Source organism: Sus scrofa, chromosome 6 (genome assembly GCF_054392235.1).
Source record: "Sus scrofa isolate SSC_HxYL_T2T_F1_AM1 chromosome 6, Sscrofa_HxYL_maternal_Yorkshire_Landrace_v2.0, whole genome shotgun sequence".
Classification (NCBI taxonomy): domain Eukaryota; kingdom Metazoa; phylum Chordata; class Mammalia; order Artiodactyla; family Suidae; genus Sus; species Sus scrofa.
Window position 1 is genome coordinate 132,390,833 of NC_139388.1, and position 27,367 is coordinate 132,418,199.

A 27,367-nucleotide genomic window follows, 5' to 3' on the forward strand; every position below is an offset into this window, starting at 1 on the left:
GGGGGAGGGGCTTTGAAGCTGGTGGACATGCTGAACGTAGATTTACTGCTGACTGGTTTTGGCCAAAGAAGCCAGATATGTCAAATTATGATAAATCAGGGTTGTTTTCTGGGTTAAAAGTTCCAGAAATAGCTCCCTCCAATTAACCTCTGTAGCTGGTCCTTCAGGGGAAGTGTGGGGGGGTGGATTGGAGAGGGTGCCTCGCCAGCACGTTTCTTCCTGAATCCACTGGATCAGGCCTCTCCAGGCAAGTGCACTGGAGTAACTCCTTGCATAGGGCGAGGGGGCCATCTTCCCCAGACGACCCCTCCTCTCCCTGGCCACAGCCCACCCACGTGAGGGCTCGTGGGTACACTTGGCCAAGAGATGATGGGGCAGTGGTGCCCGAGAGCAGCCCAGATGAGGAGCATCAGTTTCTGGGTTGTGGGTCATGTGACCACAAGGACCCCTTGGGCTGAGGTCATCAGCCTCCTCTGAGCAAATGAGGAGGCCGGGCTGGGATGCCTCCACTGCCCAGACCTGGGTCTGGTGTCCCCCCACCCCTAGGAAGCGGGTCCCCTCCCAGCCTTCCCTCCTGCCTACATCAGTCCCTACAGCCCCTGCTGCCTCTTTCTGCCTGAATCCAGTTTTCCTGCTGGTTCCGTGATGCTGGAGCTGCTGCGCCCTAAAGGCCCAGGCCAGCAGGAGGCCCCTGCAGGTTCCCATCCAGGGCCCAGCGCCAGGGGATCAGAGGCCCAGAGCATCAGCACAGGCAGGAGGTCCTGTAACCTCACAGGGCTGGCTGGACACAGAGCAACCCCGGGCCCCATCTCCCACTGCTCAGAGTGAGCCCCACAAGAGAATCTTAGATGGAGATGGCTGAGGGCCCTGCTCGACCACTACCACCTCTGTTCAAGGATGGACCTGCACACTTTCATTCGGGGATTTATACCAAAGCTGGGATCTCCCCAGGATCGCCTTTGTGTCTGGGGCTGCTCGGGGAGGTTGGGCACATGGCCAGTGTCTCCAGGTACCAAACAAAGAGCATGATGAATGTGGAGGCCAAGGCATTAGGCTCTTGACAGCTTATTAATGGAGAGGCCAGGGGTCTGCTCAATATACACAAATCGCCCTGGACAATGGGTGGCTGGCTGGAAAGTACAAGTTGCAGGTGTCTGGCTGCCCTGGCTTCCTTGCAGACAGGAGATAAACTGGTGCCCAGCGTGGGAGCAGCCTTTGGAGTATTCTCACCTCCACACCCTCAGGGCACTGACACTGGTGCTCCCCTCCAAAGGCCTTCTGATGACCACCTGCTCCTGGTTGGAAGCACCAGGTAGGTCCTCAGCTCCCTCCTATCTGCCAGGTGGGGGACAGTGCAAGGCCCCAGGGCTGGCCTGGCCCCTGTGCTCTCACCCTCAGCATGAGCCAGGCTGTGAGCCAGAGCAGAGAGTATGAGGGGCACCAGCTGAGCCTGGTGTGTTCTCCCAGCCTTTCCTCCAGTCCCTCAGCAGCACAGAGGTAACCTGGGGAGGGAATTGGGCTAGCTGGGCTCAGGGTCAAAGGTGAGACACGGCCTGATGGGGGCCTGCCAGCAGCTGGGCAGGGGCCCAACACCAAGATCCCCACCAGGGCCCAGCACATTTGCTGTCCCCACTCATTTTCCAAACCCAGCCAGCCATACACTCTGGGATCAATTAATAAGTCCTTTTTAAAACTAGCTTTACTGATACATAATTCACACACCATACAATTTGCCTGTTTAGAGTGTACGATTCAATGGTGGTTTTTAGTATATTTATTTGCAGGGTTGTGCAACCATCACTACCTAATCTTAGGGCATGTCCATCTCTGTAGAGAGACCCAGTGCCCTTCAGCACTCACCGCCCTGAGCAACCCCAGACTGACCTTGTCTTTGTAAATCCCCTTTCTGAATCCGTGAGAACCGAACCTTCCAGCACATGTCTCGTGTGACTAGATTCTTTCACTTCGCTCGGTCTTGAAAAGTTTGTCCACGTCATAGCAGGAATCGGTGCTTCCTTCCTTTCATGGCCCCGTAATGTCCTGTTGTACAGAGCCACCAAATGTCGCTGATCCGTTAATCAGAGGATGGATACGGAGGTTGTTTCCGTTTTTTGGCTGCTGTGAGTCATGCTGCCGTGAATGTCCACGTACAGGTTTCTGTTCATACAGGCATGTTCACTTCTCTGGGCCACATGCCCAGGGGTAGAATCGCAGGGTCAAGGGGTCCCTCTATGTTTATTCGAGGAAGAGCCAGCCTCTCCCAAAGCGACTGGACTGTTTTACGTTCCTGTCAACAGTGCACTTCTTGTCACCAACTCTCATCCTGGCTGTCCTGCTAGGTGTGAAGTGGGGTCTTCAGGTGGTTTTCATTCACATTTCCCTGATGGCTAATGGCGTTGCACCCTGGTTCATGTGCTTCTTGGCTTCTTTAGAGAATGGTCTATTCAGATCTCTTGACCTTTTCTTGTTTCTTCCTTTGCTGCTTTTTAGGGCCCCACCTGCGGCATGTAGACGTTCCCAGGCTAGGGGTAGAACTCCTTCCCTGCCCATTTCTTAATTGGGTTTTTTTTTTATTATTATTATTGAGTTGTAGGAAGTCTTTCTATATTTGAGATACAAGCACCTTATCAGGTGTGTGGTTTGTAAATATATTCTCCTATCCTGAGGACTGTCTTTTACTTTCCAGATGCTCTGTAGTAGTTGGCAATAACAAAGTACCGCAGACGGTGTGACTTAACAGCAATTTGTTTTCCCACAACTCCAGAGGCTGACGTCTAGATCCAGATGTTGACCAGCTGGCTTCTGCTGAGGTTCTTTCCTTGGCTTATAGACAGCTGTCTTCCTGGTGTCTTCACTTGATCCTTCGTGTGTGTGCATGCTCGTGTCATTACCGGTTCTTTTCTTTCTTTCTTTCTCTGTCTTTTAGGATAGCACCAGTGGCATATGTAAGTTCCCAGGCTAGGGGCTGAATCAGAGCTACAGCTGCAGGCCTACACCACAGCCACAGCAACACAGGATCCAAGCTGAGTCTACAACCTACACCACAGTTCACAGCAACACTGGATCCTTTAAACCCACTGAGCGAGGCCAGGGATCAAACCTGAATCCTCATCCTCATGGACACTAGTCGGGTTTGTTAACGCTGAGCCATGATGGGAGCTCCTATCCTATGATTTTTTATTAGACGATTAATTAATTTTAATTTTTTACTTTTTTGGCTGCACCCATGCATGTGGAAGTTCTGGGAGTAGGGATCAAACCCATGCCACAGCAGTAACCTGAGTGGCTGCAGTGACAATGCCATATCCTTAATCCACTGCACCACAAGAGAACTCCTGGACAATTTAATATAAACTGGACATTTTAGGAACACTGGATACTGCCCTCCTCCACCCCTGAGTTCAAGGCTTGACGCACGCTGTTATTTGCTTGTTTGTTTAGTGATTGGTCGGATTATTTTAGTGACATCTATTCTTGCTCTGCCCCCTCCCCACCCCCACATGTGGGGGCAGACACACACACACACACAGAGTATTCAACCCTTGCCTGACTTGCTCCTCTGGGAGGCACAGCTTGGGGCTCACAATCACCTTGGAAGGACATGGGTTTTGATAGGACTTTGGTCTCTATCACAGACCAGACCCACCTTTGAAACTCTTCTAATGGTTAGTTTTTTCCGCTGTTGTTTTCAACTGCCCTGGGGCATCCATTCCTCCAGAAACCAGTCCAACCAAGCTGGTTCTTTGGATGGGATATTTTCTGAGGTTAGTGCTGACATTTGTTCTGACCCCAGGAGGACCCCTCCAGCTGTCCCACACCCTAGATCTCTCCTATAAACTGGCTGCCCCAGGCTAGCTTCTGTCTTCATTAGATTCACAAATCTCTTCCCGTTTTCCTTCACTACAACCTCCACCGCTCTTGAGAGGCCCCCTACATTTGAACTTCACCACTTTCTGCTGCCCCCCCACCTCGGAAGTGATCAGGGGCATCTCTCAATCTCGGTTTCCCCCATACAACTCTGTGCCAGGGCTCTGGACCTGGGGGTGGGGCAAGCTCCTTCCTTGGTGGCTCCCAGTCTGAGCTGAGTGCTCTGCAGGGAGAGAGGAGGCAGCAAGCTGAGGTCCTCTCCGTTACCTCACCTGGCATCGAACCACCCTCACAAGCTGGGGCAAGAGCGATGTGATCCTAGTGTTCTTCGGGTAAAGCCTCCTTCCTACTGCACTGAGTGGGAGAAGGTGGCTCCTCGACTCAGCCATGCTCCCCTGGGAGTCAGCCCACTGGGGACAGGGAGCCCGGAGTTCATGGCTGCAGCCTCTAGAGTACCCCCTCACTGAGCTGGGAGTTGGAGAAGGGGTGGAGGAGTCTTGGTTCAAATAAAGACTCTCCTTTTTAAACGAGTTTTCATCAACAGATGTTTCATTTGCTTTTGTCTTTAGGGTTGTTTCCAGAGGCTTTAAATGTTTGGGGGAGGTTGCCTTTCTTTTTTTAATGATTTTTATTTTTTCCATTATAGTTGGTTTACAGCGTTCTGTCAATTTTCTACTGTACAGCAAAGTGACTCAGTCACACATACAAATATATATTCTTTTTCTCACATTATCCTCCATCATGATCCATCGCAAGTGACTAGATATAGTTCCCAGCGCTGTACAGCAGGATCTCATTGCTTATCCATTTTACTTGTTGTTTTTAAAAAAAATCTTTCAGGAGTTCCTGTCATGCAGTGGTTAATGAATCTGACTAGGAACCATGAGGTTGCGGGTTCGATCCCTGGCCTTGCTCAGTGGGTTAAGGATCCCGCATTGCTGTGAGCTGTGGTGTAGGTTGCAGATACAGCTCGGATCCCTCCTTGCTGTGGCTCCGGCATAGGCGGGGGGCGGGGGGGGGGGGGCTACAGCTCCGATTAGACCCCTAGGCTGGGAATCTCCATATGCTGCAGGATCGGCCCTAGAAAAGGCAAAAAGACAATAATAATAATAATAATAATTTTCGCTAGTTTCGCTGGGGAGTTGGTCAGGTGAGCTCTTGCTGTCCTGCAAGAAGTCGATCTTTAAAAAAAAAAAAAAAAAAAAAAAAAAAAAACAGGGTTGGGCTTCTTTGTCTACAGCCCCTTGCCCTCAGTGGCACACGTGCATAGGTGGGTGTGGGAGGAAGGGTAGCCCGGGAGTGACATCCCCCGTCCTGGGGAACCAAGGACACAGGCCTCCCTGCCCCCAACACGTGTCCCCCTCTCCCCTCAGGGCGAGTGCTCCCCCAAGTGCCGCAACCTGTTCGTGCTGGAGACCGTGTGTGTGGCCTGGTTCTCCTTTGAGTTCCTGCTGCGCTCACTGCAGGCGGAGAGCAAGTGCGCCTTCCTGAGGACGCCGCTCAACATCATCGACATCCTGGCCATTCTGCCCTTCTACGTGTCGCTGCTCGTGGGCCTGGCGGCCCGGCCGGGCGCCGGCGGCAACAAGCTGCTGGAGCGCGCCGGGCTGGTGCTGCGCCTTTTGCGTGCGCTGCGCGTGCTCTACGTGATGCGCCTGGCGCGCCACTCGCTGGGGCTACGTTCGCTCGGCCTGACCGTGCGCCGCTGCGCGCGCGAGTTCGGGCTGCTGCTGCTCTTCCTCTGCGTGGCCATGGCGCTCTTTGCGCCGCTGGTGCACCTGGCCGAGCGCGAGCTGGGCGCGCGCCGCGACTTCTCCAGCGTGCCGGCCAGCTACTGGTGGGCGGTAATCTCCATGACCACCGTGGGCTACGGCGACATGGTGCCGCGCAGCCTCCCCGGGCAGGTGGTGGCGCTGAGCAGCATCCTTAGTGGCATCCTGCTCATGGCCTTCCCGGTCACCTCCATCTTCCACACCTTCTCGCGCTCCTACTCCGAGCTCAAGGAGCAGCAGCAGCGCGCCGCCAGCCCGGAGCCTGCTCTACGTGAGGACAGCACGCGCTCTGCCTCCGCCACTGCCACGGAGGACAGCTCACAGGGCCCAGATGGCGCTGGCCCAGGCGGGGACTCCGAGGACGGGCCGTGGGCGCAGGCAGGGCCGGCCTGACCATGGCAGCAGCTCCTCATAAGCTCCAGAAATAGAACTGCAGTCCTCGCTTCCCACCACGCAAGGAGGGGACACAGAAGACTTTGGAGGTCCAGCTTCTGTCGCCGCGCATCTAGTCAGAGTGCATGTTGTTCAACCCGCGCAGCCCGTAACTCGGCCCAGGGCAGACCCCAGACTGACTGGGGGTCAGAACCACCCTGTGCTTTGAGTAAAGAGTTTAACTCCTAGGAGCATTACCAGCCTGTGCTCCGCTTTCCTTTTAGGTCTCATCCGAGTTTTGACTCTCTGGCTAACCAAAAATAAATTCAACTAGTCCCAGAAATTCCAAGCCTGTGGCAAATGCCAGAGGGCCACACTTGTACCCAGGCCTCACCCTGACCCTCCCCTGCTCTTCAGCCAGGGCAGCCCCTGGAAGACAGTGGAGATGGGGCATCCCCAGGGGAGCAGTGGGGGAGGAGTCCCTGGGAGGGGAACAGACCCTTCCTGCTCCTCCCTTGTCACCCACAGTGGGCCATGCCCCATCAGAGGGGGCCTTCTGTAGAAGGCCACATACCTGCCAGTGACAGGGTCAGAAGTGTGACAGTGATGCTCATAGCCCCCTAGTTTCTTTAGGGGCCCCAGCCCTGTTCTCTGACCTGCCTTCCCTGGCACTATCTCCATGGGGATCTTCCTGGATCCCTCATCTGTTCTCCCCTGAAAATGCCCAGCAAATCTGAAGGCCTGCATGTCAGCCAGCCGCACACTTCCCCTGGGGTGTCTCACCCCCTCCCCCAGGTGTTCAGCCACAGGAGGTTGGTCCCCACCAAGCCTGCAGATGGGCCTGTGCTGATGCTGTGCTTGTGGATCAGCTCAGCTGGTCCTCCAGGAGAAAACTGCTTCCTCCCATGCAGGGGGGCTTGCCAATTGTCACCACCAAGACATCCAGAAATATCCCAAGTAGTCCTCCAAGGGTTAGGTAAGCCTTGGGGTGGCCTGAGGCAGCTGTCCCCTGTCCTCCCTCTCCCCCCTTTTGCTGCAGTGGTTCTGAGGGCACCCAGGAGCCCTGCAAGATCAGAGGCCACCTCAGGTCACAGGGTAGGGAGCTGTCCACATCCTGTGCAGGGAGCGGGAGAGCGCAGACATTTCCCACCAGCAAGTGGGTCACCAGCCCCTAGCTTTCCTGTCCCCTCTCCCTACCCCCCCCCACTCCACCTGACCCTCCCACAGGGCCATGGAACCTCAGACTGGTCTGGCTGTGGCCTCTGCTCCCCACCTGGGTCAGGGAGCCAGGAGCTTGCCAGGTCCCAGCCAGCCTGCTGTCTCACACATGGAAATCCACAGGGGACACACCTGCTGGGGACAATCTGTGTAACATGGGACGTCCCACTCCTTCCTTGGCTGCTTAAAGAGCTCAAAGGCACCGCAGGAGGGAGGCAGGCTTAGTTTGGAAAGTGGTTTTAACCCCTACGTGCTGTTCAGAGTGACATTCGGTGTCTGCAGACTCACAGACTCACTAACGTGGAGACACAGGGTTGTCCTCAGTTTGGCCAAAGACCCATTGCCCCAAACCAGTGGTCTACAGGACACACTTCTCTGTGCATCAGTTTCCCTATTGGTAAAACCAGATGACCCTGAAGAAACTTCTGGCAGCACAGCCCTAAGATGCAGACTCCCAGGCCCTGCCAGGCTACCTGCGTCACCCAAAAAGGTTAGTAAAGCATTTAAGGGGATGACTTGTGTCTCTGACACCCCAGGAGCCACCAAACCCCCTTACCCTCAGGGCTTCTTTCTGCACTTTCCACCCTCCGCTCTGACTGCTCCTCCCCCACCCCTGCTGACCCGTGTGCTTCAAGGAGGCCTGGGGGCCACTCAGACTGAACAGGCAGCTCCAGGACTGAACCTGCCCCAGCATCAATGCTGAGGGTCTCAAATCCCCATACTTGCTGTCAAAATAGGCCCAATCCCTGTGGCCCTTATTTTAGGGGAAAATGCATTCCCCCCTCACACACACATACACAGTTTCTTCCTGGCCAGCTGGATACTGGGCTGCGGTGCAGGAGCAGTTCAAGACCTCAGGCAGGGTTCCAACACTGTCTGCACCTTTCTCTGCTCTAAGCTTTCAGATGCTCAACTGAATGAGATGACCTCTGACACTCACAGCAGCAGCTGGGGCGGCAGCACCACTTCGTTCCCATTTTCAAATTGCTATCCTTGTTGAGAGGGAGAGCTATACAAATAAATAGAATACCTAGGGTTTGGGAGGAAAGTGAACTTCATATATTTTTGTGACTAGAAGCCCACTTCTTGAGGGTTATTAAAATCCTCTGCCCTTTCCTGGATGGGTGGCCATGCCCAGAGCTCAGGGTACAGAGCTCTCCTGCTCAGGGCAATAGCAGGGGCTGTGAAAGAGCTTTCAGCTCACTGAGGCCAGGTCCAGGGACTCAGAACACAGGTGCCTTTTCTGTGCCATTTCTCTGCTCATTAGTGATGTCACAGAAATGGGCTACAGGTAAGTTCTCTGGAAAAAAAAAAATGGTTCCCCAAAAAGGCACCTTCATATTTTTGGTGGTGTTTTACCACTTGAATATTTACTGCATTAATTTTTTAATTAAAATAGTTAATTTCAATAAACACATTATCAAGAGGAAAATTAAAATCCCCCCCCAGAGTAGGACCCTGTCCTGCTTCATTTAGTGGGTGCCCCTTGCTGCCCAGGGGGTGCCACATTGAATGTTTACCACCTTTGATCAGCTCCAGGGGGTAATTCCTAGGGCTGGTGCTAGGGGATGGGGTGACATGTTAAAAAAGTTAAAAATATATCACTTTCATATATTTTGACTTCATTGATTTTCCTGGCCTCACCCAGCATAAATTTCTCCATGGGAAAAAAAAAAAAAAAAAAACCTGCTCAGTCCCAAGGGCTCCATCTTACCTGCTGTGCAGAACCATCCATTTCCCTTGAGACACTTCCCATCCTGGTGAGACATTCACGGCCAAGGGAACTGTGAACTGGCAGAGTGCAGGGCGCCTGGCCTCCTCTTGGCCTGGCCCTGCTGGCACAGGGTGGTCACTGTCCATGGGAACCCAAAGGGGCAGCCTAGGCCTCACAGCCCTTGGTTATGGAACCAGGCCTTCCCTGGGACCCCTGAGATGAATAAGGACGAGGCTGACTCTTTGCTCTGTCTGGGCCCCCATCCATGCCACTGACAAGGCCACACTGGATCCGTGAGCAGTTTATTGAATGAAAGTCACATAGAACTGCCACTGCTCCCACAGGTGGCACATACATAGGTCACCACTGCAACTGGTGATGTTTTCATTTAGAGGCGATTACGGCTACAGACATCTCCCTTCATTTTTAAAAAATAAATATTTTCAAAGCATCTTGCAGCCCAGAGAACTAAGCAGGATCCTCAAACATTCAGGAGTTTTTGAGGAAAACTCAGGAGGAGGAAACAGCTTTGCATGTTTTCCACTGGTTACAGCAGACGCTAGAGCTTTGGCACCGGCCATAGAGTGTGGACACCACACAGAGCCACTCCTCCGCCCAGCGGATGGGAAGGCGCTGCCTGCGGGGACCCATGACAGCAGTTAGAACACTCGCCTGCAGGGCCCACAGGGCCCACATGGCCAGACTGAGATGCTCCTGTGAACTGAAGGAGGGACCAGCGTCAGACCAGCAACCCCACCCCAGCCAGACGCTGCAACGAAGGGGGCCAGCAGGAACGTCCCCATCAGGCCTGAGAGCTGGGGATGTGGGGAGGGGGCTTCCTGGAAGCAGGGATGGCCCACCCAGCATAGGGATGCCTGCCTCATTGTCCCCTCCTGGCCTGCAGGCATTTCCCAGTGCTGGGAGTCGGAAGCCTAAGCCATGTCTGCACAATTCCCCAAGGGGAAGGGCCGCGGCACAGGGCATCCCTCCTTGGGGATGGCCGGTGCATCTGCCCAGCCTGGACCCAGGCCCTCGGCCTTTCCAGGACCCACAGGGGCTTTGGCACCCTGCCACGCCCACACCTTTGGGAACTCCTGGCCCTGCTTCCAGCACCTCAGGGCTTGCCCTGGCCAGGGCCCAGCTGCTCTGGACACAGGCCTGGCCCTGCCTGGTGGGGTCAACACTAGCCTTGCCTGGAAGAAGGCTGACCAGGGGCCAAGACCAGTGGGGCAGCTGCACTGAAGCACTTCATGTACTCTCTGAACCTGAGGCCAACCCTGCTGTTACCCCACCTCGGCCACCCTCTGGCCCCAGGGCGCCCCCACCCAGGCCATGCTGAGACCAAAGGCTCCATGTGCTAGGACCCCGGGTTCTCCTGGCACCGTTTCCCACCCTCGCCGGTCTTGGGGCTCCCGGGGCCCTGCTGCAGGCCCTCTCAGCCCCACCAACCATGTCTGGTCCATGGGGGCTGAGACTGGAGGTTCCCTGATGTCCTTGGCCCTCAGAGCACAGGCCTCCCTCCTCCCGGGTTGTGAAATGCCCTGGGCTCCTGCTGGGGGTATTGAATGGAGGTGGGAGAGAATACCTGCTTTTCCATCACCGGGAAGATGAGGCAGCCCTGCCCCACCTTGCCCTGCCCCAGGGTGAAACCTGCTCATGCCAGTCCTGGCTGAGGGAGCCTGACAAGACCCTGACAGCCAGGACACCATCTCAGGGCCAGGACATCCATGTGGGGGACAGGTGGCTGGGTCAGTGCCCATGGCCAGCAGTCCTAGGTCCTCATCCTCCTTGGCTGCCTCAGAGGGCCTTGGCACTGGCAGGGTGCGTGGCATGGGGTGCGGGCTTCAGGGGGTGGCGGGTGAATGCGTAGGCCTGGCCCAGGATGGCCAGGTCCACCAGCACCTGCAGCAGGCCGCACACTGAGAACTGTAGGGGCGCCCCATTCAGCAGGAAGTACGCCGTCTTGAAGGTGTCGCCACTCGTCCACATGAGGACCATCTTGATGCTGCAGAGACACAGGCAGGGGTCAGGTGCACAAACCAGGATTCAGGGGACATGCCAGAGCCCAGGTGCCATAAACCAGGGGATTAGGGAATATAAACCAGGGGTCAGGGGACACACCAGGAGCTTAAGGGTCATAAACAGGGGTCAAGGGGACATAAACCAGGGGTCAAGACATGAAAGGCAGAGACCCCAGGCCCTGGCCTCCTTCCTACCCCTTCTGTCCTCGCCATGATATAGCCTCGTGTTATGTCGTCTCATGCATGGCCACAGGGACAGGAAGGCCCCTGGACTGCAGGAGCCCTTTGGCCCAAGCTGGAGAAAGGGCCAGCACAGGGGCTGAGGCCATGTGGCCTCACAAGCGTACCATCCTCCGAGCTGCAGGCACATCAGCTAAGTGGCCCTTGGGACAAACTGGCCTCAGACAGAAGAGGAAGGACTGCCACCTCCTTATACCAGGTGGCTGCATTAGAACTGCAGGTCATGGCACCCTGGCCCACGTCCACTGCATGCCTCAGGAAAGCATGGCCTCCCACCCGCACTCCTGCATCCAAAGGCCTCTGGGCCACCACCCCTGGCCAGGCCCCTCACCCAGACATCAGAGGGGGACTCCACTTCTGGTCATCTGCACCACCACCCAGGCTCAGACTGGTCTATGGGGTACAGAGGGGACCCTGTCACCTGTCACTCATGTCTACACACACCACTCCACATGTAGCATCTAAAGCCTGGCTTGTCAGGTAATGAGCACCATCATGTTTGCCAGCATAAAATGTTTAAATCAGACCCATTTCCATGCAGGCTGACCCTTATAAGGCTGATTAAACCAGACTGCGGCAGAAAGCTGAAGTCGGGAGGGAGAAGGGAGCATTCCCAAGTGGACAGGATGCAGACACCAGGCCAAGGCACCATCTATGCAGTGGGCATGGCAGGCACTCACTCCTAAAGTGGCCCGTCCACCTGGAGCTATGGTGCTGGGTTAACTCTGAGCCCAGACTAGTTATTATCTGGAAAACCAGGCAAGGACCTCTCATCCTGTGCCCAGCACAGGGGTGGCCACGTCCCCTACTCTGCCCACTGCAGTGTCAAGCCAACCACGTGGAACCAGGAAAGGAAGTGAACAGCTCTCCTGAGCATCACTCGGTGGCCTCAGGCTTCCAGGAGCCTTTACTTGGGAGAATGACTTGGCTCAGGAGGCACAGAATGCCAGCTGTCCACTTCACATAGCCCAGCACAGATGACTGGTTTTGTCCTATGGGCTCACACAGTGTATAAGGGCTTTTGTTTTAAATCAGCTGATAACTAATTCTGCATTTAAAAATCCAGTTTAGGGAGTTCCTGTCATGGCTCAGTGGTTAACAAATCCGACTAGGAACCATGAGGTTGCGGGTTCAATACCTGGCCTTGCTCAGTGGGTTAAGGATCCGGCGTTGCCGTGAGCTGTGGTGTAGGATGCAGACGTGGCTCGGATCCTGCGTTGCTATGGCTCTGGCATAGGCTGGCAGCTACAGCTCCAATTCGACCCCTAGCCTGGGAACCTCCATATGCCACGGGAGCGGCCCTAGAAATGGCCAAAAAAAAAAAAAAAATCCAGTTTATCATATATAATCAGTGCTTTTCTCCAGCTGCTTGCAACACTTTTTGACTTTGGTTTTTAGCATTTTGATTGCTGTGATGTGATGCATGTTTGGGATTTGCTGAACATCTAAATCTTGCACAATTATCATGCATCAAATTTGGGATTTTTCAGCCACTATTTCTTCAACTATTCTGTTTCACACCACTCTTTCCCCTCTCCTGTGGTCTCAGGTGACATCAGTTAGACTTCTTGGTGCTGTCCCTGAGGCGATGGGGGTTTTTTCCGATTTTTTTCCTGTTGTTCAGAATGGATGATTTTCTTTGATTTATCTTCTAATTTACAGATTCGTCCTCTGTCATCTTCATTCTACTATTGAACTCATGAAGTATATTTTTTATTTAGCTATTGTATTTTTCAATTTATATTTTCATTTATCAATTGTATTATTCAATTTTCTAGTTGGTTTTTCTTACAGCTTCTATTTCTCTGGTGAGATGGTCGATCTTCACACTGGTTTCAAAAACATCTACTCTCACTTTTTAGAGCACAGTTATACCCAGTGCCTTTAAAATCTGATTATGCCAGTATCTGTGGCACCCTGGTTGGACTGTCTTGGTTTTCTCTGTTGTCTGTTGGTTGTCTTTTCTTTTGAGGGTCGTTGAGATTTTCCTAACCTTCATATTGAGTAGCTTGGGTTCCTATCCTGGACATTTTTAATGCTCTGCTTCGCTCCTGTAAAGAATGCCATTTTTTTGTTCTAGCAGGGAACTCATGAGGTTAGTTTCAAACTGCAAGTTCTAGCTAGTTTTCAGGGGCTCTGGCTCAATTCATTCAGTTTTCAAAACCACCTTGGTGCTACTCAGATCTGCACTGTGGGCAGCACTCAGCGGCCAGGCTGAGACCTGGGGGGTGGTCTGTCCCACAGGTCTTGGCGGGGACCCCTTCCCACTTCTCAGACCAGGAAGAGAGGCTTCTCTTAGCACCTTCTACCCAGCACACTGTTCAGGACTTCAGGTTGTACAGAAGCCCAGGCTGGCACATGTGGGAAAAACACTCCACATCACTCATACTTCAAGTCCTGGTTTCCTCTCCACCATTCACCTGCTCCAGGGGCCCAGTGCTGCTCTGTCCACAATGTCCAGGCTTGTAAGCTGCACCCAAGGGCAGAGGTGGGCCAGACATGGAAAAGATCTGAGACTGTTCCATCACTGACCACCCTGTGCCCCTCTGCCCTGAGTTCTGCTGGCCCTCACTGGCCAGTCCCTGTGGACACCTAAGCTAGTGAGCCCCAGACAAGGGCTGAGGAGTGGACAGGAAAGCACCTTGCTGCTGCCATCTCTTCCATTTGGGATCTGATGCCTGCAAGTCTGTGCCTCTCTCTGTCTGAATTCTGTCCTTCTCACCTGTGCCAACTGAGGATTTTAGAGTGAGGTAGTGGTGTGACAAATGAGCTGTGGGTGACCCTGTATCATCGCCCAGGGACACAGAGGGGACTAGACAGGAGCCGCCAATAGCAGTGCTCAGAAAAAGCAGCAGGCAGGAGCACTGGGGGCTGCCTAGGCAGTGGCTCAAGTTAACCTGTATGTGCAGAGCAGGGGATCGCAGAGGTGGTGCGGGTGCACATGACACCTCCCACTGTCCCTCAGAGTGTCCACATCCTCCCCACTGCCACCTCTCAAACTGTCCCTAAACTCCCTACTGCTACCTCTCAGTGTCCCCAACCTCTCCACTGTCACCTCCCAGTGTCCTGACCTTGTCCTCCACCCCAGGCCTTCTGTCACCTCCTTTCTTCTATGCACAGAGCCCAGGCACAAAAGCAGGCAATGGTCATTTGCGGGCTGACCCCAGAGGGCATCAGACACCCTAGAAGGAGAAAGGACAAGCCAGCAATGCCCTTCACATCTTCTGCTTCGTCCACCTGAAATCAGAGCAGTTACTATAGAAGCCTCCTCAGTGGAAGCCCCATAACCCTCAACCATCTGCAGCTATGCTAACTTCTGCTCTTATAGAGCAATGGGAGGTCCCCAGCTGCCAAGGACCAGTCTGATGCTCTACAGACATGCCCACATGTCCCTCCTCAGGCCTCCTTCCACATCTGGCTCACGATTCCTCACCAAGCTGAAGTCACATATCAGGTCACACACCGGCAGATGTTGGGGAGCAGGCAGCTCCACTCCTACCCGGGGATAGGGGTGGGTGGGATAGAATGGGACAACTACCCCAGGGGCTGGAGCCACAGGGAGCTATGTGCCCCTCCCTGCTGCACGCAGGCCCAGAGCACAGGAGATAGTCACCCTGAGGGGAACCCATAGCCACTGGGCTCACACACCTGCACACGCCAACCAAAACAGAAGCAGGCGCTGGGCTCTTGAGTCCCAGCTCCCCTGAGAGCTGGCTGGATGCAGCCCTGGTTATACAGTGGCTGGTGGCCGTGATGAGGACAGCAAGTGCTGTGACTGGAACCAGATCTGAACAAGGGCAGCTCTGGGCCTGGGCTGCCTGAGTACCACCAGGCCAGTCCCTGCCGCTAAAGAGCACGTGGTGGCCTGCGTGGCGCCCCTCTTATGGAGAAGCTGAGGTACAGAGAGATCAGGAAACTTGCCCAAAGGCACACAGTAAGTGCCTCAAATGGCAGGAAAGACTAGGGTGGATGGTACAGCTGGAGCCCATCCCCGGCTTGATGTCCCTCTGAGTGCTGAACACACAGGTGCACCTTCACCCCAGCAAGCGCAGAAGTGAGGTCATGGCTGAGAGCTGGGCTCTGCCTAAGGCACAGGAGCATTTTTAGCTGCCTGGATGCCTCCCTGGCCCCGGCCTCAGTTGGTTATCGCATGGGGACAGGAATCTGACGGCCTGCAGAGGCCCCACAACCAGCCCCAAGTGTCAAGGGCTCAGCGGGCCACAGCCAGGTCAAACATGAATCAAGTTCTTTCCCCTCAGCCTGAACAGGGCAGACACAGCAGCCAGAGTGACATGCGCCCTCGTGCTGGGAGCAGGGGCTCTGGTCCCATCTGCCAGAGCGCAAGGCCATCCTTCCCTCATCTTTACCCTCAACAATGATGGGGGGCAGGACTTCCGCATGCCAGGGATGTGCTCGTGGACACCAAACCCAGAACTCGCCCACTGGTGGGTGGCTGGGTCTCCAGGAGACCTACTCCTGGATGTAGGACTCAAACAGCCCAGGGTTCGGATGATGCACAGGGCACAGGAAACCCTATAGAAGCTGGTCTGGGTGGGAGACTTCCCCCACTCCCCCAGGCTGCTTTCTTCCAGCCCAGCAGGTGCCCTGGGAGTAGGATCCCTTTTCCCAGGTCCCTCATCACACCCGTCCCCGCTCCAGCTGCTGCCTCCTGTGCCTGGCCCTCCCCCCGCCTCCTCACTATTTTAATCCCGGCTCCCCTTACCTCATTCTTGGCTCCAGTATTTTTCCTCCCAAAATGGGCAGCCAGATCACTATTCCTAAAATACCTCTCACCTCATCCTCGCCCTGTCCAGCCCTGCAGAAGGCCTCTCCCTGGCCCACTCACCTCCCCACCCACTACTCATTCCTGTCTCCCAGCCTGGGCCCACACCTTTCCCTCCTTACCACCTATCTAACTCTCTCCCAAAGTTCAAAACCTACCCACGGCACATCCCAAAGGAGTAGGCCTTTGTGAACTTAGGTGACAAGAAATGATGATTTACTGAGTGTAACATCAAAAACATAGCAATTTTAAAAAAAATATATTGGACTTCATCAAAATTCAAATCTGTGCTGCAAAGGAAAATATCAAGTGAAAAAACCCATACAATGGGAAGTTTTTGCAAATCATGTATCTGATGTGGTTCTGGTGTCCAAAATATTTAAAGACCTCTACAACTCAATAATAAAAGACAAACAACCAAATTTTACAATAGGCAAAGAATCTGAATTGACCTCTCTCAAAGAAGATACACAAATGCCAATAATCACAACGAAAAGGCACTGGATGTCATTAGTCATCAGGGAAACGCAGATAAAGGCACAGGAGATCCCACTTCACACTGACTAGGACACCCACAGTCAAAAGGTCAGATAGTGACAAGTGCTGGTGAGGATGTGGAAAGGGCAGGACCACGAATGCCTGGCAAGGATATAAACGATGCAGCCACCGACCCAGCAGCTCCACTCCTTGGTCTATTCTAAGGAAAATGAAACATACATCCACACAGAAACCTGTACACAAATGTTTACAGAAGCATCATTCACAATCACCAAAAAAATGCTGAACAACCAAAATGTCCAGCAACTGAAGAACGGCTAAACAAATTTTGATCCATCCATACAGTGAAACGTTATTCAACCTTAAAAAGGACAGACTGGAGTTCCCATCGTGGGCTCAGTGGAAATGAATCTGACTAGTATCCATGCGGATGCAGGGTCAATCCCCGGCCTCCTTGCTCAGTGGGTTAAAGATCCGGCGTTGCTGTGAGCTGTAGTTAGGTCACAGATGCAGCTCAGATCCTCTGTTGCTGTGGCTGTGCAATAGGTCAGCAGCTACAGATCGGATTCAACCCCTAACCTGTGAACCTCCATAAGCCACGGGTGTGGCCCTAAAAAAAAAAAGGACAGATTGGACAAATCTTGGGAACATTATGCAAAGTGAAAGCAGCACAAAGGACCACGTACCATATGATTCCATTTATGTGGTGTGTCCAGACTAGACAAGGCTGTACAGACACAAAGTAGGTCCGAGGTTGCCTGGCCTTGGGGGGGGTGGGGATTGGGACAAATGGGGAGTGATTTCCCTTTCATCTCTGAAGGATATTTTCACTGATATAAGATTCTGGGTTGATAGTTCTTTTCTTTTAGCACTTGAAAAATGTTGTGCCACTTCCTTTCTGGCCTCTATGGTTTACTAATTACTAATGGGCGTGAGGCTGACTTTTGGGTGATAAAAATGTACTAAAATTAGATCGTGGTATGAATTACTGAAATCCTGAATTGAGTACTTTAAATTGGCAATGGTTAAAGATCTGGCATTGTCACTGCTGTGGCTCTGGCTACAGCTGTGGTGCAGGTTTGATCCCTAGGCCAGGAACTTCTGCATGCAATGGGTGAAGCCAAAAAAAAAGTTATTATATTGAAAAATACAATAACCAAAAGGAAACAGTTAATGAATGGACTGAGAGCACAGTGGCTGGGACAATAGAAAGAAGCAGTGAATAATAACAAATGATTATAACAAAGGAATCATAGCAAATGACCTAACACTAATATCATCAGAGTCCTTGAGAAGGGAAAGGGCAGGACTGCAAAAGCACTCAAAGCAACAATGACTGAAACTTCCTCAATTAAGTTTCAAGACATATAGTGCCAGGGATTCCAGAAGCTGAGTGAATTCCAAATAGCATAAATCCATATCAAGAGACACATCATTGTCAAACTTCTAAAAACTCAAAACAAAGATAAAAATCTCAATAGCAGCTAAAGCGTAATAACTTATAAGTGAAAATAATTAAAATGACAATGGGTTTCTCTCAGAAACCATAGAGGCCAGAAAGGAAGTGGCACAACATTTTTCAAGTGCTAAAAGAAAAGACCTATCAACCCAGAATCTTATATCAGTGAAAATATCCTTCAGATATGAAAGGGAAATCAGGACATTCTCGGATGAAGGAAAGTAAAAAATTCTTCCACCACCTGATACTCTTAAAGGCTAGTTAGGAGTCCTGGTGGCACAGGTTGTGGATCTGATTGCAGGGCTTAGGTCATTGCAGAGGCACAGGTTCAACCCCCAACCCGGCGAAGTGAGCTAAGGACCCAGCATTGCCACAGCTTTGGCACAGGCCACAGTTGCAGTGCAGGTTCAATCCTTGGCCCAGGAGCTTCCACATGCTGCAGGTGCAGCCAAAAAAAATAATAATAATGAGAGTAAATATCAATGAAATTTAAAACAGAAAAGTCTACAAAGCAGAATTAATTCTTTGAAAAGATGAATAAAACTGACATACTTTTAGCAAGAAGAAATATATAAATTATCAGTAATGCAGCACAGAACATCACTACAGACCCTGAAAACATCAAAAAGAGAACCCTATGAACACTGACAACACAGATGAAATATACCAATGCTTCTAAGAGCCTAAACTACCACAGCTCACCCAACATGAATCAGAAAATTTTAATAACCCTGTAACTATTAAGGAAATTGAATCCATAATTTAAAACTTCCAACAAAAGAAACATCCAAGCCTAGAGGATTTCATCAGAGATTTCAGTAAATGCTTTAAGAAGAGTTAACACAAATTCTGCACTATCTCTTCTGGAAAATAGAAGGAAGACTTGTTGATTAATTTTACAAAGCTAGTATTACCTTAAAACCCAAACCAAAGTAATACGAAAGAAAATGAAAAAAGAAAGAAAACTACAGATCAATACCCTCATGAAGACAGACACAAAAATCCTTAAAAGGAGTTCCCATTGTGGCTCCTCAGAAACAAATCTGACTAGCATCCATGAGGATGCAGGTTCGATCCCTGGCCTTGCTCAGTGGGTTAAGGATCCGGTGTTGCCATGAGCTGTGGTGTAAGGTCACAGACGTGGCTTGGATCTGGCATTGCTGTGGCTGTGGCATAGGCTGGCAGCTGCAACTCCATTTCAACCCCTAGCTGGGAAACCATATGCCGTGGGTGCAGCCCTAAAAAGACAAAAAAAAAAAAAAAAAAAAAAATCCTTAAAATATTAGCAAGTAGAATTCAGCAGTCTCTATATATTAGTTTATAAAAATGTAAATGCCGTGACTAAGAATGATTTATTTCTGGAATGCAAGATTGGCTCAATATTTGAAAAACATCAATGCAATCACCATTGGCTAAAGAAAAACCCCGTAATCATATCAATCAGTGCAGAAAAAGCATTTCACGATACTCAAAACTCATTCAATATAAAAACTGTCAGAAAACAGGGAGTTCCTGTCATGGCTCAGTGGTTAATGAATCCGACGAGGAATCATGGGGTTGCGGGTTCTATCCCTAGCTTCGCTCAGTGGGTTAAGGATCCGGCACTGCTGTGAACTGTGGTGTAGGTTGAGCAGTCGCGGCTTGGATCCCTCGTTGCTATGGCTCTGGTGTAGGCCGGTGGCTACAGCTCTGGTTAGACCCCCTAGCCTGGGAACTTCCATATGCCATGGGTGTGGCCCTAAAAAGACAAAAGACAAAAAAAAAAAAAAAAAAACTATCAGAAAACAGGCGTAGAGAGCTTTCTACACCTAACATTATACTTAGTGGTGAAACACAAGTCTTCAGATCAGGAACAAGCAGCATGTCCACTATCACTACTCTTATTCAACATAGTTCTGAAAGTTCCAGTTAGTACAAAAAGGCAAGGAAAGGAAATAAAAGGCACACCGATCAGAAAGTAAGACATAAAACTATTCCTTTTTTTTTTTGGCCACACCCATGGCATGTAGAAGTTTCTAGGCCAAAGACTTAACCTGAGCCACAGCAATGACAATGCCAGATCCTTTATCCACTAGGCCAACAGGGAACACCAAAACTATTTCTATTTTTACATGATTGTTTACATGGAAAATCTGAAGGGTCTACAAGAAAACCAGAAACTACTGAGTTCAGGAAGGTTTCTAGATGTAAGATAAACATACAAAATTAACTGTATTTCTATATGCTAGCAACTCTAAAAAATAAAATTTAAGATGCAATACCAATTACAGTTACTCAAAAGTGAATAAAATACTTCAAAGTCAGAGAAAAACAATACTACATAATATCACTTATGGATGGAATCTAAAAATAATACAAATAAATCTATATACAAAAGAGAAACAGACTCATGGACATAGAAAACAAATTATGGTTATCAAAGGGGAAAGGGAGTGGGGGAGATTTAAATTAGGAATTTGGTATTAACAGATATAAACTACTATACATAAAACAGATAAGCAACAAGGATTTATAGTGTAGAACAGGGAACTATATTCAATATCTTGTAATAACCCAAAATGGAAAATACTCTGAAAAAATATGTATGTATGTATGTATGTATGTATGTGTATATATATCACTGAATCATTTTGCTGTACACCTGAAACTAACACAGTATTGTAAATCAACTACATTCAATAAAAAAATTTTTAAGTAAATGAAATACTTCGGTATAAATGTAATAAAGCATGTGGTAGACTTCTATCCTGAAAACTGCAAAAGGCTGATAAAAGAAATCAAAGAAACTCTAAGTAAATGGAAAGATAAACCAGGCTAAAGGATTAAAACACTCAACATAGTAAAGCTGTCACTTCTTAAATCGATATACAACACAATCTCTTCCCAAAATTCCAGCAATATTTTTGGCAGGTATAGATAAGATTATTCTAAGCTGTACATGAAAGACAAAATAATTAGAATATCAAAAACAAAAGAAAATGGGAGGAATCAGACTGATTATACATCTGCAGTACTGAAGACTGTGGTATTGGCAGAGGGACTTACACGTGGATCAATGGACTAGAAGAGAATCCAGAAATAGATCCACACAAATATACCCAACTGATTGTTGACAAAGGTGAAGAAAAAAAATCAATCTAAGTCTCATGCCTTATAAAATAATTAACTCAAAAGGTTTAAATGGAAAATGCAAAACAATAAAACATTTAGAAAAAGACAAAGGAGAAAATACTCAGGATCTAGAGCTAGGCCAAGGGTGCTAAGACTTGACACCAAAGTCATGATACATAAAAGGTAAAACTGATAAACTGGACTTCATAAAAAACTTCTAAATTTGCTCTATAAAGGATCCTACTGTTGGGAGTTCTGTGGCACAGTCGGTTGGGCATCTGGCATTGTTCCTGCAGCAGCTTAGGTCACTGCTGTGGCTCAGGTTTGATCTCTGGCCTGGGAACTTTTGTGTGCTGTGGGTGCAGCCAAAAAAAAAAAGGAAAAAAAGGAAAGAACTCTGTTAAGGGTATGAAAAGACAGACTAAGAGAAAGTATTTGCAAACCTCATATCCTACAAAGGGTTGGTTAAAAACAAAAACTCTTAAAAGTCAACAGTTTTTTAAAGATCCAATTAGAAAATGGGTGAAGGAGTTCCCATCATGGCTCAGTGGTTAACAAATCTGACTATGAACCATGAGGTTACGGGTTCAATCCCTGGCCTCGTTCAGTGGGTTAAGGATCTGGTGTTGCTGTGAGCTGTGGTGTAGGTCGCAGACGCAGCTCGGATCCCACATTACTGTGGCTGTGGCATAGACCGGTGGCTACAGCTCCGATTGGACCCCTAGCCTGGGAACCTCCATATGCCACAGGAGCGGCCCAAGAAATGGCAAAAAGACAAAAAAAAAAAGAAAATGGGTGAAGACATGAGGAGACATTTCACCAAAACAGATATAAAGGTAGCAAATAAGCAAATGAAAAATGTTCAACATCATTAGCCATTAGGAAAATGCAAATTAAAATGATAGTGATATATGACACATAAGTCTATGTAAAAAATATTGACATCAAATACTGGCAAGAAAGTGAAGAAACTGCTAGTGGGAAGGTAAATGGTACAGCCACCTTGGAAACAGTTTGGCAATGTCTTTGAAAACTAAAAATGAAACTACCATATAATTCAGCAATTGCATTCTAGGCATTTATCCAAGAGAAATGGAAACTTATGTTAACACAAAAATCTATACGTGAATGTTTACAGAAATATTATTTGTAATAGCTGTGAACTGCAAATAATCCAGATGTCCTTCAAGAGGTGAGTGGTCAAGCAGACTGTGAACACCCACCCACACTGTGAAAGATTATGGAGTGAACTGTTAATATAGCAACAACTGGGGTGACTCTCCAGAGAATCACATCAAGTAAAAAAAAAAAAACCAAACTTAAAAGATCGTATACAATGTGATCCCATCTACACAACATGCTTGCAATGACAAAAGTATAGTGATGGATAACAGTGCCTGCCCAGTTAGGTCTGGGGTGGGCAGGGCTGGGCAAGCTGGTGCTAGGACAGCAGGAACCCTGGTTGGGGGACTCTGTCTGGATGTGTCCTGTCAGTGCCCTGGCTGTGAGACCGGGCCACAGTTTTGCAAAATGTTACAACTGGGCAAGCTGAGTAAAGGGTACATGGGCTCTTCCTATATTATGACTTTTTTTGTTTTTGCTAAATTGTTTTCACTGACATAAAATTTACCATCTTAATGATTTTTAGTATACGGTTCAATGATATTAGTTGCAGTCACTCTGTTTTGCAACTATCACCACCATCCATCCACATAATCTTTTCATCTTGTAAAACTGAAACTCTGTACCCACTAAACAATAACTCTCCATTCTCCCATTCTCACAGTCCTGGAAGCCACCATCTACTTTCTGTCTCTATGATTTTGACAACTCTAAATACCTCATATATGTGAAACCATACAGTGTTTCTCCTTTTTGACTGGCTTCTTTCACGAAGGAGAATATCCTCCAAGTTCCATGCTGTAGCAAGTGTCAGAATTTCCTTCTTTATTAAGACTGAGTAATACTCCACTGAATGGACATACCACATTGCTTATCCATCCACCCACTGGTGGACACTTGGGTTGCTTCCATGTTTTGGGCACTGTGAATAATGCTGCTATGAACGTGGGTATACAATACCTTTTCAAGAGCCTGCTTCCAATTCTTTTGGTATATGCCCAAAAGTGGAATTGCTAGGTCATTTCGGAATTATATTTTAATATTTTGAGGAAACATCATACTGTTTTCCACAGCAGCTGTACCATTTTGGATGTCAACCAACAGAACATAAGAGTTCCAATTTTTCCGCATCCTCACCAGCACTTGCCATTCTTTGTTTTTCTGATAGTGAGGTGCCATCTCACTGTAGTTTTCACTGCACAGGTTTTTTGCCTCCATAGTCAAGTTAATTCCCAAGCATTCTGTCCTTTTGATGTTATTGAAAATAGAATTGTTTTCACCCCATCAGGGAGAACCTGAGACCTCTTCTTGGTGACATTGAGGGGAATAAGCTGTTGCATCATTTCTTCCACTAAGGGGCTTGAACCTTGTCTCTTCTGGAGACATCTCTGTCTGGTCTCCCACCCATGGACTGGAGCCACCAGGCTGCAGGCTGCAGGCAGCTGCTTCACAGGAGGGGCTCTGCCTTCCCTCACTGGTCACACACCAACGTACCCACCTTCACATGAGAGGTCCAAGGACCAGTGTGCTTAACCCTAAACTGCTCTCTAACTGGCAGTTTTCCAAATAGAATTGAAAGTGAGGTACATTTGCTGTTACTGTGCATGTGAGGACACTGAGGGAGCCATGTGCCTACCTCATGCCCTCCGTGGACTGGAGGCGGTGGTTGCGGTAGAGCTGCGGGACGCCCAGCATGGCCTCGGTCAGCACAGCCAGGAAGCCCAGGGTCTCCACAAACAGGGCTGAGTCGATGGACAGATATGTGACGTAGCCTGCCACGCCGGTGAAGGCCAGGACACACTGCACGTAGTCTCCAAAGCTGCTCCAGCGCCAGAAATGATGAGGGTCCAAGTCTAGGGCAAATGGAAAGGCATGAGCTGAACTTGCAGGCCAGAGTCGGCAAGAGAAGGGTGGGGCTGAGTGAGGGGTGGGGCTGAGTGAGGAGGGAGGGTTTGAGTGAGGGGTGGGTCTGAGTGAGGAGGGCAGGGCTGAGTGAGGTGGAGGTGACCTGAATGACGAGGTCAAGGTCAATGTGAGGACATGGTCATGAACTCTGGGTTCCAGCTCCTCCATCAAAGCATTTCTGAGGGAGTCTACAGATACTAACTCAACCTTAAATTCCTCCTAAAACAGTATTGATAGCCTAGTGCAGGATTAATCCAGAGCCTCCTGAACTTGTCTCCTGGTCAGAATCCCATTCCTTCCCCTACAATTTTAGATTAACATATTTCTCCACTTCATCAGATATAACAGAGGATTAATAGCACCAACCTCCTACGATTGTTTTCCTGATTGAGTTAACCTTATCATTTTCCAAAAAGTACTTGGTTCTTAATAAGGGTCACTAAGGTATACAATATCACCACATACTCAGCCGATATAGAGATGTGTCCTGTACTCACAAACCCTCACACAAATGAGCAAATACATGTGGCACCCGGGTTTTGGCAGAGGGGGGTCCTGGGTGCAGGGAAGGTCGGGGAACGGGGCGAACACCAAGGGAGCACAACAGGGGTGTGATATGCCCCAGCCTATGCCGGGCCCAGGGTCCAGCCCAGGGTACCCAGCCAGGGCTGCATGTGGGTAAGGTCTCATTGGTCAGGGCCGTCCAGCCAGGGGGCCCAGGAAGGGCTGTGGGGGGTCCAGGCTGCACATACACCCAGGTTCCCCACTACAGGCTCCACTTCCTCACCCCCACCCCTGAGAATCAGATATCTGAGCTAGAAGTGGGGGTGTAGGCAGGGGCCAGGAGGGATGGACATGGCCTGCTGGTCTGTGGTCACCTCCCAGAGCAGGGCAAAAACCCCAGGTGCAGCACGGGGGAGGCCATGTAAGCTGAAGGAGCCAGGAACTCAGAGCTAGGCAAATGCAGAGGCAGTGCAGACAGAAGTGGTGAGAAGGTGTAGCAAGTGGAGGGGACTCAAACCCAGCTGAAGATTTGGGCCGAGGAGTGGAGCAAGCACAGAGCACAGTGAGAGCTCGGCAGGATGGGGGCAGGCTGCAGTCACCTGGAGGGGTCCAGAGGACTTCAGAAAGCTGGGTCTGAAGTCAATCTGTCAGAGGCTTTTCTATTTTATGTTTTCAAGGAGCAAGTCAATTGGCAAATGACTAACAGAAAAACCTTGTTAAAATTTTTTTTTAGAAACGACTGAGGTTGGACCCCTACCTTCATGTACAAAAATTAACTCAAAATGGATCAAAAACCTAAATACACTAAATAAAAACTAGAAAATTCTTAGAAAGCTCCTTGACGTTGGTCTTGGCAATGATTTTTTGGATATGATTCGAAAGTGGAAGTAACAAAAGCAAAAATAAACAAGTGGAACTACATCAAACTAAAAAACTTTTGCAACTCAGAGACACAGAGAACAAACTGATGGTTCCCAGTGGGGCAGCAGAGGTAATACAGGGGTTAGGGCATGGGAGATCCACACTGCTGGGTGTAAGTCAGGCTACAGGATATCTTGTACAACACTAGAAATATGGCCAATACTTTGTAATAACTGTAAATGGATGGAGTGTAACCTTTAAAAATTGTATAAAAATTTATTTTAAAAAAAGAGAAAAAGCTCCTGCAGAACAGAAGAAACAGTCAACATAAAAAGGCAACCTATGGGGAGTTCCCATTGTGCCTCAGCAGTTAACAAACCCGACTAGTATCCATGAGGATGTGGGTTCCTCCCTGGCCTTGCTCAGTGGGTTAAGGTTCCAGCATTGCTGTGAGCTGTGGTGTAAGTCAGAGACGCAGCTTGGATCCCGAGTTGCTGTGGCTGTGGTGTAGGGTGGGATCTGCAGCTCCAATTTGATCCCTAGTCTGACAACTTCCATATGCCAAAAAGACAAAAAAAGAAAAAAAAAAAAGGCAAACTATGGAATGGGAGGCAATATTTACCAACTATCTTCTTATAAGGAGTTAATATCCAGGATCCATATGGAACTCATAATCTCAACATCAAAAAAAAAAAACCAGTTAAAAATGGGCAAAGGACCTGAATAAACATTTTTCCAAAGAAGACATACAAATGGCCAACAGGTAAATGAAAAGATGTTCAACCTCACTAAGCATCAGGGAAATTCAAATCAAAACCATGAGACATCACCTCACACCTGTCAGAATGGCCATTATCAAAAAGACAAGAAATAACAAGTGTCCATGACGATGTGGAGAAAGAGGGGTCTCATGCACTGCTGGTGAGAAGGTAATAAATTGGTGCAGCTGCTGTGGAAAACAGCATAGAATTCCTCAAAAAATTTAAAATAGGAATTGCCATTATAGCACAGTGGAAATAAACCTGAACAGTATCCATGAGGATGCCGGTTCAATCCCTGGCCTTGCTGTGTTGTAGGATCACAGACACGGCTCGGATCCCACATTGCTCTGGCCAGCAGTTGTAGCTCCAATTCAACCCCAGCCTGGGAACTTCTATATGCTGTGGGTGTGGCCCTAAAAAGCAAAATAAATAATAAAGAAAGAAAGAAAAATAAAATAGAATTACCTTATGATTCATTCTCATTTCTGGGTATTTCTTGAAAGGAAATGAAATCACTGCTTTGAAGAGGAATCTGCACCCCCACAATCAACACAGCATTATTCACAGTAACGAAGACATGAAAAAAGCCTAAGGGTCCATGGATGAACATCGATATGGGCATCAGGCTAAGTGTGATCAGGAGGAGAAAGGCAATGCTATAAGTTGTCACTTACTTACAGGTGGATCTAAAAAAGCCAAACTCATAGAAACAGAGGCTTAGAACGGCGGTCACCATGGGCTTGGGGTATGAGGAAAAGAGCAATGTTGGTCCAAGCGTACAAACTTCCAGTTACAAGACGAATAAGTTCTAGGGACCTGATATACAGCGCAGTGCCCACAGTTAACAATATTGTGTGATATACTTGAAAGTTGTTAAGAGAGTTGATTTTAAATGGCATCACCACAATTTTAAAAATGGAAAAAAAAATAATGAGATGAGGGGATGGAAGGGTTAACTAATCTTAATTATTTTGGTAATCTTTTTTGCAACATATATGTGTATCAAATCATAACATTATACACCTTAAATATAGTGTATGTGAATAATACTTCAATAAAGCTGAAGAAAATTAACTTCATTTCAAAAAAGATGCAATCAAGAGTGAAAAGTCAATCAATAGAATGGGAGAAAATATTTCCAAATCATACATCCAGAAAG

At 49.1% G+C, this 27,367-nt stretch overlaps 2 protein-coding genes across 14 annotated transcripts in view; one reads left to right on the forward strand and one right to left on the reverse strand.

The window, feature by feature from the left end:
- Window positions 1-6,354, forward strand: part of KCNG2 (potassium voltage-gated channel modifier subfamily G member 2) — a 61,257-nt gene extending 54,903 nt beyond the window's left edge. For all 4 annotated transcript variants that reach the window (XM_021096337.2, XM_021096336.2, XM_084959038.1 and 1 more), the window contains one exon: window positions 5,241-6,354. In XM_021096337.2, coding sequence (XP_020951996.1) covers window positions 5,241-6,032 — 792 coding nt within the window. In that variant the 3' untranslated portion in view covers window positions 6,033-6,354. The remainder of the gene's footprint in view (window positions 1-5,240) is intronic.
- Window positions 6,355-9,229: 2,875 nt separating this feature from the next.
- SLC66A2 (solute carrier family 66 member 2) overlaps window positions 9,230-27,367 on the reverse strand; it is a 58,421-nt gene continuing 40,283 nt past the window's right edge. For 9 of the 10 annotated variants that reach the window (XR_014805161.1, XR_014805162.1, XR_014805163.1 and 6 more), the window contains 2 exons: window positions 23,814-24,030; window positions 9,230-10,948 (listed from right to left, as the gene is read on the reverse strand). Coding sequence is in view for 6 of the 10 variants with exons in the window: in XM_005660578.4 (XP_005660635.1) it covers window positions 10,741-10,948; window positions 23,814-24,030 (425 nt within the window). In the remaining 4 variants the exon portion in view is untranslated. Of the gene's footprint in view, window positions 10,949-20,048; window positions 21,790-22,155; window positions 24,031-27,367 lie in introns of those variants that run through there. The other variant, XR_014805164.1, reaches the window with a different exon arrangement.